The 12828-nt window shown below is 38.6% G+C and overlaps 1 protein-coding gene across 2 annotated transcripts in view; it reads left to right on the plus strand.

Annotated features, from left to right (window-relative positions):
* The first annotated feature begins 215 nt into the window (after positions 1-215).
* Positions 216-12828, plus strand: part of KCNIP1 (potassium voltage-gated channel interacting protein 1) — a 213641-nt gene continuing 201028 nt past the window's right edge. For both annotated transcript variants that reach the window (XM_062501900.1, XM_062501899.1), the window contains exon 1: positions 216-303. In XM_062501900.1, coding sequence (XP_062357884.1) covers positions 216-303 — 88 coding nt within the window. The remainder of the gene's footprint in view (positions 304-12828) is intronic.

Below are 12828 nucleotides of genomic sequence, written 5' to 3' on the forward strand. Positions count from 1 at the left end.
TGTATCTTTAAGTAAAAAGAGTTGTGCATTGCTCCACCGCAATCCTCCCTGCAGCTTCAGAGCAGCAAGCCTCAGTGCAGAGTCTGGGGCTCGGTGCACAGAGCAGAGTTCTGTGCGCTGCACAGTCACATCAACTTCGGAAAGGACTCGCTTTTTAATTTTATTGTTATTCCTGAATTTTGAAGGAGAGAAGAGGCTTTCTATCCATCTGAACCATGAGTGGCTGTTCAAAGAGGTGCAAGCACGGAATTGTCAAATTTGCCCAGGCTGTTCTTAAACTCATCACAGGCACTCTTAGAAAAGGTAGGGAAAACACTTTATTTCATACCGTTCCTTTGTTCTGTTTGTGGGGTGAGTTTTGTAGGCTTGAGGGAGGTTTCTGATAGGGTTTATTATTTGTATCTTCAGAGGTGTTCTGGTTTAATTCTAGGAATTGGCTGTTCTGATGGAAGTTGCTGTGTGCAGGGAAGATTGGAGTTGTGCTGGAAAGCTTTATGTAATTGTTTCTAACTTGTGTAGTTTGTAACCTGTGTAATGTTAATATGAGACTGTGTAATCAATCTGCCCTGGCTGGCAACTGTAGTGTGTTACTTCAATGTGTTCAGAGATGTGTTTGTGAAAACAATTGATGTGAAACCTAAAAAATTTAAAGACTTCCTAACTGTCAGTAACAAGTATTTCTCTGTGTCATTTTATGTTCTACTGTCTCTGCTAGTTTGAAGCATGTGTGTGTACCTTGCTTCAAAATCTAGATCATTGCTTCCTGCATACATTTGAAATACCTTTTGCTTATCTAAGTTTTGCTTGTCACTTACACTCATGTAAAAATGAAAGAGTACCAAACTTATTTATGCTGTCCTCTTTACTGAAATCAACAAACAAAATAAACTCTCTCTTCTTCTTTGTAGTCTAGTAGTTCCTCTGTTGGTGCCCGCAGGTAAGTTATTTTTGTTGGCCATTCCTCTCATGACATTTCTCAGTACACCTCTGGCAGCTAATTATGTGAGTATTACTGATCTCTGTGGACAATCCTGATAACTGTAAATAATATTATACTTGAATACTGCCTGTCTGCTGAAATGTGGTCAGATTAGGTGAAAGTCAGACATCTCCAAGTTTTGTGTGTTTGGTTGGAGGCAGAGATGGTTTTGGGAATTGATAATAGGGTTGAAACTAAATTATTAGCAGAGATATTTGTAGAAGGCTGAAGAGTCTCTCTTATGATGCACATTTTTAAAATACAAAGTCAAGCTCTTTTTAATGTGATCATAGTCAAAGAGTAAAAAAAGAAATGCTTATTTTTCATATAAGTTTAAAATTCTTGGAAGTGTGTGGCTATGTTGGCTCTGGAGTGCATGCATATGCTCTAGTATGGTTTCTTAAGGATTAATTTAAGTGGTTTCTTAGGATTAACTAAAGCTGTCTTAGGTAACTTTAAAAAAAAATAAAGAAAATATAAAAGTGCCAAGAACTGTTAAGAGCAGTTTACTTTTGCAGAAACTGGGAACATTTTTACAGTCTGTCTCAGTAGAAAAGAAATGTAGTTCTTGGACAGCTTTTTCATATTAACATTACTGGCTGGCAAAAGAAATCTGCACCAAAAAATGTCTGCTTCACATTAAGAATGCTGGACGGGTTGTTTGCTTTTAAAATCAAGGTTGGTTTAAAATGGCATCTGTCTGTACTTAATTCTTCTTCTTCCACCTTCCTCTTCGTCATCCATATCTTGCCAAACACCAGCAGAGGAAAGAATGAAGAATCATAAAAGTACGTCATACAAAAGAACTGCAGATTTTGGTTATAATTCATGGTTATTGCCGAGATGCCTTCCTTACTGTAAAAAACAAGTGAGAAAAACAAATTACTTGTCATGCTCAGAAGAAAAGGTAGTATTGATGTCTGCAAGATCTTGCTTTCTACAGCATGTCAGTATGGTGAATTTGGTGGACTTTATTTGTGCTTTTGCTCATGAGATAATGGTATATGGTGTGCATGCTATTATAGTCACAAGTGATCAATGGTATGTTTTGTGCCATCTGTTTGAGCTCCACTGAAGGCAAGAGGAAATTTGTGTTCTGGTCATATTTTCCCATATATACATCTAGAGCAGTTTGTCTAATGCAGTGCTTTCAAGCAGCCCTTATGTTTCTTGACATAACAAATACAATAATAAAATGAGACTGCCTCAGTTGCCTTCACTTTGGCAATGGGATAGATGAACATTTAAGTCTGACAACAGTATAGCACTGTATGGAGAGCTAGAAATTAAAGCGTAAAATGTCCAAGATCTGTTTCCCCTGCCCCCTGCTGCCTTTAGAAATGTGCCAGCCCTGCACTACCATAGTGATTGCAGCCAATGCAATGGTGTTGTACAGTTTACCCATCTGTTTCCCATGCCAGTGTCCCAGTTCAAGCTGTTTGGATGAGATAAGAGTGTATTCCTAGGTTTCAAAGAATTAAAACTCTGATAAACTTCCTTTTTTTCCCATTCAGCTTGTGTTTTGAACTGAGAGAACCTTATCCAAGAAGGAATAAATCACATGAATTAGTTTGTTGCACAGACATCAAAGGCCTGCTATAATTACAACAAATGCTTCCATATAGTTACCTATGAAAATCGTAACTAGAAAGATAGCGATTAGAAAAACATTGCTCAAGATTGTTAAATTTTGGGAAAAGTGATGATGTTTATTTGTATGTTCATCCCAGATCTTATTGTTCAGTATTTCTTTTAGTAAAATTTCTTCATGTAAAGCCAAGAAATAGAAACTGTTGTATACCTCTATTTTTTTGGTAAATTTATACCATATACATGCTTTTGTATATTCAAGCATTATCAACTATGTTTTTCATCCCACTCCCGCCTCATTTCTTTCATACTGTTGAATGTGAGATTTTAATTTTACTCTAAATACCTTTTAAAAGGAGAATCCTCTACTAGGCACAAGTTTCACTCTCTTCTTATGCTTGAGCCATTCTGAGGGGTTATTGCAGTTGGAGAGACTCCACAGTTCAATAGGCCGTGCTCTATGGCTTCTTCTTGTTTTAATAATAGCAATGGTTATTTCCAATAGTAAAATGAAATGGACTGCACCTGTGAAGTCCTTCCTGCAGCAAGGTGTGAGAAGACTGCGGCCTCTCGCTGCAGTGGGCTGCAAGGGAAGAGGCACGCCTGATCCCACTGCGCAACCTCCAGCCTGGCTGGGATGTCCTGATTTACATCTGCCGGAAGTCTACGAGGCTGTAAGCCAAGAATTACATAGCTGGTACTTCTGAAAGATGAACTAGCAAATTTTGCCAGTTTCTTTCTTAGTATTTTCTCGTTTGGAAATTCTTAGTACCAGAGCAGAAGATTTTGCATCTGTGTGATAGAAAGCTTTGTGGAGTGAGATGTATACATGGAAGAAAGCATGCCTGGAGAAGCATGCCTTGTTGCAGCTGGCGTAAGCAGGATAACTCCCTTATTTTCCTTGGCTGGGATGGATGTTCAATACCTTCAGAGAAGATTGTAGAAGAGGCTTCTGGAAATATTACCACATGTGATGGACAGCAGATGAGCAGAGCACCTTCACCCAGGTTGCCTTTTTGAAGATTTTGTGTGAAGTTAAGGTGCTCTTTCACAGTACTCTGCTGTGTAAAATGGTGGTACAATCTCCATGGCCTGGAAGCAAGTATAAATGGCAAGAATGAGTTTGTAGAGGGTTTCCTATTGAGCAGAATGATTAAACAAGAAGCCTGTAAGAGTGAAGATATTGCTAATGCCATTAAAAACCTAGGAGGGAAGGGCCTTGCTGGGTTACCAAAAATTAAGCTGGAATGAGACCTCTTGGATTTTTATGAATGTGTTCTAATTATTGACACAAGGAAACAAAGATTATTTTAGGAATCAGTGCCTTCAAAGTATTCCTTTGTAAAACCAGATAACTTTCTGCAAATTAACTACCCTTTCACCTTTGGTTCAGAACTTCCACTCTTACAGTTGTGCTCTAAAGATGCTTGCCAAAGGCACTAATTTCTAATTTCTTGCTTCTCCCAATTCTGTTTCACAGTGTAATTCATCTGGAACTGGTAATTTGTCTGCTTTTCATAGTTTTAATTGCCTAATTATCTGCTCCGCTGCAGTGATAAAGTCTTCAAACATCTTGCTCTCCCCCGAGCCTCTCCCAGCAAGAAAGAAAGTATTCTGAGTGTTTTACAGCTGTGTGGTCTGTTCTGATGCTTTGTGAATTTAAATCACAACTACTGCTCTAACATGTTATGTGAGATGGTAAGGAAAGCCCATGGTCCCTCATAGTTATACTCAGGCTCTGTCTGCTCTTAGGGGAAATTAATCCTGTGCCTTTGGAGCATTCTAACACTGCATTAGGTTTGTCCTCATGACTCTAGCCTCTGAAAATGCAGGGGTAGGGTAAAGGTTGCTAGATGCCCTAAAGACTCAGGAAGGTTCATTACAATTGTTCAAGTCATGCCAGAGCTTCTGTACCTGTGTAACATATAAAAAGATATTTTGATCCTCCTGTGGCAAAATGGCCCCTCTTCGGTCCTTGGATAAGGGCTACTGCCTTCCAGTTGAGGGAAGCTCTAGTTCCAAAGGAACTGATGCACCAGTTCTCTCTTTATTACACTTTTCTAAGTGTTTTAAATGTTATTTAATAAGGAAAGTGGTTACAGAACCCATAGTAATGTGCTTCTATAAAGTGGAGTTAGAGCTTCTCAGTGTTTACCAAATGGCCCTGAAAGGTGAGAGTTTTTGTACGTACACTGCTGTTAGAGGAGTGGCTGCTGCTCTGAGGTGCAGAGTAACTGCCCACTTAGAAAAGAGTCTGGACCTACTGGAGCTTCACCGTTCAGTACCATTCAGTATCTTAACTTTACCCTATGAAACTCTTCCGTTTAATCACATGATGTGTGTGACTGCAATTTCTGTTTCACTCTTCAAGAATGCCAGCTTATCTAATTACATTTTCTACATAATGATCAGCCTCTGAGCCACTGAGCAAAGTACACCTCTGTTTGGCATGTTAAACCTTTGCATGCCTATGAAAAATGAACTGAAAAGAAAAAACTATCTCTTCTACAAAGGCTGTGCTGCTTAAGGAATCTGAATATATGTACATTGCACTTCTGTTGTCAAGAGCAAAATTAATTGTAAGAACTGAGAGTGAGAGGAAGTGATAATGTTCTAATCTCCCTTTTAAAACTCTCTACAAACCTCTGCCTCTAAACTAATGTCTGTGCAAGCATACAGCTGGATGTGGCTGCTGGAAGTTTATTAGAAAATTGTTTGCAATGGTGTAGCCCTGAAAGGAAAGTATATAATGCTACTTAGAAAACAAGGGAGCTGTTTCCAAACTGGGGCTGATTCAGGTAGGTCTGATAATTCATGCCCTTACTGACTGCTCTCTCAGGATTTGGTAGTTGCCTCTGAGGCCAGAATCTCTCAGTTCTAAAGAGCACCATATGATTGAGTAATAGTTGTCTGACAGTGTTTAAAAAATACAAGTTACACAGTGTTAAAGCAGCAGCTTGTTCAGAGTAGCTCTTATTTCTTGAGCAGAGGACCAGTAGGATGCAGTGTATCTGAAAGTTTTACAGGATGTAAAACTAGAAAATTGTGGCAGGTATTTTGAGTGATGAGGTTTATTGTAACTTTTCTTCCCAGACATAATTCATATCAAGTGTTTGCTTGGAAAAGTAAAGTTGGAGTGTAGGGGTTTTTATGTCACTTATTGGCTCTTTACCAATACTTTATGGTATTGCACAGTATTTTCTTTGTTTCAATTTTTATTCTATAAATGCCTATCAGAGGATGTGTTACACTACAATTACAGAAATATCTTGTTACAAATGGCACTGTAGTAATGCAAAAAAATATTAGAAATGGGAGTGGAATAGAATAATGTGTGGAAAGAGAAATTATGAATAATGACAGGCATCAAGGTTTGATTCAGTGAGAAGTGCATTTTTATTGCTTGATTAGCCTCATCATACATGGAACAGGTACCAGAGTTGCTAGTCTTCTCTTTTGAGGGAGAGCAAGGGAAATGATGCAAATTACAAGGTGAAATAATGCTGGTCACATAACAGGAGGCTGCATGACAGGTTTCTGATGTACATGGTTGTCTTCTCTTCCTAAAAGTAAGTTTTTAGCAGAGGGTTTCACTGGTCACTCGTTAGTGCTATATCCAGAAGTGAATTGAAGTGAGGTAGGTCTTGTTGAAGTACTAAGATGTGGTTAAAAGCAGTTAAAATGTAAGCTATTATTTCTTTCATGAAATCAATGCAATAGGGTTTTTTCAAGTTCAATTTGAATTTGCTAACACTTTGTTCCAGTCAGACTTGTGGACTGCTATTTCAGTAATTCTTTTCTTAATGAAGAATAAAAGATCAGAGAGGCAAAACTGGACTATATTGGGTGTAATATATAACTGTTAAAGTGTAAATTTCTACTAGTTCCCCAAAGAGTAGTCATGTGAAATGCAAACTTCTGCCATTGCAGTTTTCTTTTTCGTATACCTTTTGTTCATCTGCTCTTTTTGCATGTAGTTGAATGGCATTGCAGATATTTTCCCTTGCAACTTACAGCCTGAATGCCTTTCTGAAATGATTGTGCAGTGGGGAAGTCACTGATGTGAGAAAATACAGAGAACAAGAAATTACTGCGAAATCTAATTCTGCAGAAGAGATGAATTGGAGCAGAAAGAAGAAAATAAGACAGTTCTGATCCCAACTGTCTAGGGAAGGCGAGATTCCTGTTCATTTCTGCCAAAACTGCATATAAATAGAAAAGAAAAAAACCCCACTGTTTTCATGATTTAAAAGAAGTACTGAAATAGGGGCTATGCTCTTTAATCTCCAATGAAAACTCAGCATTAGTTCTGCTTAATATCTTCAATCACATCCATAGTTTTAATGAAACTGAAGAGAAAATTAATATTACTTAAAGAAAATGTATCATACAGCCCACTCGTAACTTCTGTCAAAGATGATCTGTTTTCGTATTATTTGCAGTTGCATAATGAGATATGCAAAGAGGCTGGGGAGGTGGGTATGTGGGGATTGTAATTTGTGTAAATATGTTACTACAGTGAAGGATTGCTACTGACAGTCACCAAACATGAAACTCTCCATTTAGTAGTACAGATACAGATAAGGGGGTGACAAGTTTCAGTCTTAGTTGCATATTTGCTGAGTCTTGAGTCTCTCGGACCAGTTAGCAGAGTAGTCCTGCACCATTTGTTCAATAAGCTGTTATTAATTTTATTTTCATTATGAAACAGAAAAGTTTGCTAAACATTAAGTTTTGTTGTTTAGCTTTTAAATTTTATTTTGCTAGAGTGCAGTATATACAAATCCCTTTAACCACTTTGATATATGTGCTTTGTTTTGGTATTTCTTCAAATTGTTCTGGGTTGTCTTCCTCAAATGTCCATATTTTTACTGATCATAAACATATCCAGGGTAAGAAATTGCTGTTCATTATTATATCAATCAGGAATTGATCTTGATATTACAGTGCAAGAGATAATACTAAATGTTTGTAAAGTTAAAGAATTTTCCTATAAACTAAACTTTATCATCTTTTTCCAGAAGTGCATGATTTTAGGAGGGACTGAAAGAGCTTGGTGTACTGGTTTGAAAAGCAAAACCAGTGAGACTTCACGTCAGTAATACAATTTTTAATAGGGAAGAGAAAAAGGAAAAACAAAATACATGCAATAATAAAAAATAAAACCACTGACAGAGTCTGAATACAACCTGGTAACCTGTCAGTCAGGGTGTTGGTGCAGTGCGATTAAATGGTGGCTGTAGTCCTCCTGGATTACAGATGTGGTTCAGTTGAAGCAGTGGTATTGTAGAAGGTACAGTTTTCCTCCTAAAGGTCCAGCAGTGATGTGGGGAAAAAAAAGCCTGGTTCTTCCTCTGGAATCCAGTGGAAAAAGGCTGCCTTTGGTGTTCTAAACCTCAGTTTTTATCTAGGTAGGAAAGGCTTGGCTCATCCTCCTGGCTGGAGCATCTCCCAATGGGATGATGTAATCTTATCAGTTATACAGTAGGACTCAATGGCCCATTAACAGAAGATACTTCCCACAGAGATAAGGATGATCACCGTTCTGCGTTATACAATAGGACTCAATGGCCCATCAACAGAAGACATTTCCCACAGAGATAAGGATGATCACCCTTCTCAGATGGTAATAGAATATATATCTTGTATTGTAAACCAGGACACTTGGCTGTTAGGTGATGGTGTTTGTAAATGAGAAGGTTCACTGTCTTGTGTGAAAGAAAGGAGAGCAGTAACAAGATGAGAACAGGCCTTTGCAAAGGAGACTTGGGCAGGATTGAGAAGCTGATAATTTTCTGTGAAGATAATATTAAGAAAGCTGGCTGCTGTTTGTGGGAGTTTGGTCCTCCTTTTATGATAAGATAAGCACTCAACGAGACTGACACAGATGAAAGAGTGAGAACATGTTAGGGTAAGAGCAGAAAGGATCAGGAACTACCGTGAACTGGAAAGGGGATTTAAGAGATGACAATAAAAGATAATGAAAATACACTGAAAATAAAGACAACAGCCAAGGCCCATGAATTCTGAGAGGCTCAAGGCTAATTCTTCCCTTAGTCTTCAAAAAACAGTTTATGTGGCCTGTTGCTACACACAGTTGCCATAGGGAAAGAGCAGCAAAGCCTACTGTATCTGTAACATGGTGTGGGGAAAATCAAATTTCTAGGCCAACTAACCTAACATCCCTGAAAAGATAGTTAATAGAATAAATTAGGAGAAAAACACCCAAATATTAGAGAGATGAGCCAACTTTTCAAATTCTTCCATTACACCATTCCCTGCCCACCTAAGAAACATTATACCACTCCCCAGTTAGTCAGTTTTATTTGGCAATAATCAGATGCGAAAAAATCCACAACAAACCAAAGAAAAGAATTCCACTTGTGCTTTCATTAGCAGAACATTCAGAGTAGAAATATTGAAAACAGAAGATGTGACATTGCTTTATGAGGTTTGTTTTGAAATCAAGGTATCTGACATTTTATAATCAAAGGAAGGAAGCAATTGAAATAGCTGTTAAAAGCCTGTTTAAAAATGTACTTTATGCTAGCCAGGTCTTCTACCAGCTTAGTCTGATGTTGTATTGCTCTGGTTAGATGTTTGTAGCTCGGGCCCTCAAGTTTTTTTACAGTTGCTGAGGTAAATTGACTGAAATTGAGGTTAGGATCATGACAACTCTGTACGACTTTATAGAATAAATGTTACTATTCACTGTCATACAGAAATTAGTACTGCTCAATTAGGAAGGTTAGAGATTGCTTTTCCTTCTCTTGGTGATGTCTGAGCTCTTATAACTATTAAAGGTGCATTTATCTTATTAGTTTACTAGTGATAATTTTGCTCTGATATTTTTCTACACTTTTGATTGTGTAGAAATTTGATTTTGTGTAGCCTTTGATTGTCCCCAGCTTGTCAGTTGTGGAGCATCCGGTGAGGCATCTCATGGTTTTTTTGGTTTTGGTATTTTGGGGGGTTCTTGCGTTTGCTTGGGTTGATAGGAGTACTTTGTTTTCTTGTTCCATTTTGGCCTTTTTTGTTTTTGTGATATTGTGGGTTTTTTCCCCCTAAACTGTGTTGCTTCCATCAAAATAAATCTACTGCTGTTACTCTGTGGCAAATTTTACCTCTTGAAAGTGTTAAGATACAGTTCCCCTGGGTAGAACTTGGGAAGCACCCTTTCCAAGAGTGCTGTCATTAACTGCACAGTTGGGCACTAGGCTGGTTTGTGTCTCCAGCCACTAGAAAACACAAAGCTGACACAGACTGATAAATGCTATTGCTCTTCTCTACAGAATTGTTTCTCTCAGCTACAGTGAGACACATGGTGATGGTCTCATGGAAATAATTTTGTGTCTTTTAGTCACTCCGCTCTTGAACAATGAAAAAAGGCCTATATTAATCTTTAGAAGTTGTACCTTCATTTTTCACAGTCAGGTAAACTCCTAATTTCTGCTCTCATATCTCTGACTCCTGCAATCAGATGTCCATGTCTGGTTTTGACATGGAACTGGGTTGGGTTGAAAAGATGGGGAAAAAGCAAAATTACACGTTAGTTGTTGATCCTTCTTTTTAATTAACGTCTGTAATTGGAAACTGTTTTCTAATCTTAATAGGCTTAAGTATACTGCTGTACAGTGCTGTGATTTGAGGTCATGAAGTATTTTCACTGAGTCATTAAATTTCTTTTTTTTTATACTGCCTTCCTGTAAAGTCTTGATATTTTAAAGCCACATGAAATACTTCCTCTTAACACCATCTGAGAGACTTTAAATGTCACTGAATGGGTGATCTGCTGCATTTCCACGTAGATAAATTCTGTGCAACCACGGACGTAAAGAGTGTTAACTTTCAGAATATAAAGTGATGGAACACGCATGCTGCTAATCTTGTTCCAAAAGAGCTACTGCAGGTGTTTATTCATAACTGTTAGAAAAACCCCTGCTTTCCAGTCAAGAACCATCTGGGCATCAGACTCCTTGTAATGTGCCATTCATTGAACTTTTTGAAGAAGATGTGAGACTACAGGAGCTCCTCATTTATTAATTGGGTTTTGTTTTTTTTTTTTCCTTTTTAGTTGGCTGGGGACATGAGAGCTTAATTTATTAGGTGTCCCATGCTGACAAACACATTTTCATAATGCAAACTGAATCTGGAGTCCTCTTCTGTGCAGCATACCCAGCCTGTAGCCTGCCACTAGCTGCAGCTTGCTCAAGGGGCATGTTGTGGCTGTGCCAGCCATTGCAGTGGCCTGCTGAATTATTTCACAGCCTGTGACCTGAAATAGAATCATAGAATAGTTCTATGGCCTATTCAGATGTCTGTTATGTGACAAAAGATACATATTTTATGACTGACCTTGACTGAAAGGTTCTCTTTTCTTTGAAAAAGTGACAAAACAACAACCACCATAAAAACACAACTTGCTTTAAATTCACCCAAGCTGCTCACCTACAATTACCAAGAGTAGGAATCTGTGGGGTTTTTTTATTTTGGTTTGTTTAGTTTGTGAGGTTTTTTGGTCTTTTTAAAGACTGTTTCAGCTGTTATTTGCATTTGAGACACCTTTTTTTTTGAAAGACTTATGAAGTCCTTTTTGCATTCATAAAAGAACACATCTATGAGATTGGAGTACATAAGTGAGGGTGTGATGTGACCTTTGTGGTAAAGGCTCTGGTTCTTGTATTGCTCTTGAAGATTTCCAGGACCTCTATAGTGTTCATGTGCTTTTTAGTCCAGTGCTTTGAAAAGCAGCTCTTGAGCACAATGTTGAAAGAGAATGTTTTGGGGGGAAAAAAGCCCACCAATATAACAGGTTTGTCATGCAGATGTTTTCTGGCATAAAATGCATTTCTAGCTATTCTTCACTACTCCCTGAAGTATTTAGGATTTTCTAATATCTTTAAGCGAACTTGATATCATAATTTTGGAGCATGTATAATGGTTTGGCTTCATCAACAGTCTGTAATTCAAGCATGTTACTAAGACTTTTTATGTCTATTTGTATTACTATCTACTGGTGAAGCATCTTTTTTTTTATCTTCTCATATTAAGCCTCACTTATGAGATTAATAGTGTGATATTATCCCTGCAGTTTATGGAGTCCTTTGCCTCAAATCCTGTTCTCAACTTTGCCTCAGCAGTTCAGTGTAATCTTCCTTCTTTTTTCCAATTTTTCTCTTGTTTCAGTTATATATGTTATATATTTAAATATAATAGTGCACATTTAAATGCCCTGGAAAAGTAACTGATGCTTTAGCTGTTAAAACCACCAAACAGTTTTGTGCTTTTATGAAACCACTTTATCATGTGACTTCTTGGAGGTAGATGTGCCAAAGACTGGGATTTAATCACGTGCATTCAATGCCTCCCTGACCTCTGCTCAGAATGAGGTGTCACTCAACAGCCCTGGCCTGGAGATGTAGCCGAGTTAGGAAGTCAGCTGTGATCAGTTAAATACTTGAGGCTTCTGCTGAAGTCAGCAGCAACACCACAGTTGACACCATTATTTCTCCTCGCTGTGTTGTAAAAGGGATGGCTTTTCCTCAGCTGGTGCTGGGAATGCTGCAGGCTGAGCCACAGCACTGAGCAGCTTACATAAGCAGCTCACATCTGAGCCCAAATTTTACTTCACTTTTTTCATCTCCTCCAGAGACAGACCCAGTCTTCAAATACACTCTGCTACACTAAGACTGAAGGGTAGAAATTGTGTACGCAAAGCACAGTCAATAGGGCATTCTTAAAAGAAATGCGTTCATTTGGAAAATGCAGAGGTGACCCTGGGTTGGCCATTCTGGGAGGAATAAAGCCACCTCATGTAATAAATTGGTTCCTAAGCTTGCGCTGGGCATTTACTTGAGGGATACTGGCAGGGAATTCTGGCAAAGGCTCCTGAGTGTGGCATGTCAAGAGGCCAGAGCAGAAACTGCCAGGAACATTACAGTGACTTGGGCAATGTTGTCTTGTTCTCAGGCCAGCTAATCTGCCCTGAAGTATACTGCAAGAATCCTCACCTGCAGATTAACCTATTTAGCATGCTGAGACTTTGAAAATCTGCCTGGAGATAGAAGAGGTAAGAAGTAGAATCACAGAGCAGTTTGGGTTAGAAGTACCTTCACGATCATGTCATTCCAACCCCTCTGCCTTGGCCTGGGACACCTTCCACTATCCCAGGTTGTTCCAAGCCCATCCAACCTGGCCATGGACACTTCCAAGCATGGGCCAGGCACAGCTGCTCTGGACAACCTGTCCCAGGGCCTCCC

This window comes from Cinclus cinclus, chromosome 14 (assembly GCF_963662255.1).
Source record: "Cinclus cinclus chromosome 14, bCinCin1.1, whole genome shotgun sequence".
Lineage (NCBI taxonomy): Eukaryota > Metazoa > Chordata > Aves > Passeriformes > Cinclidae > Cinclus > Cinclus cinclus.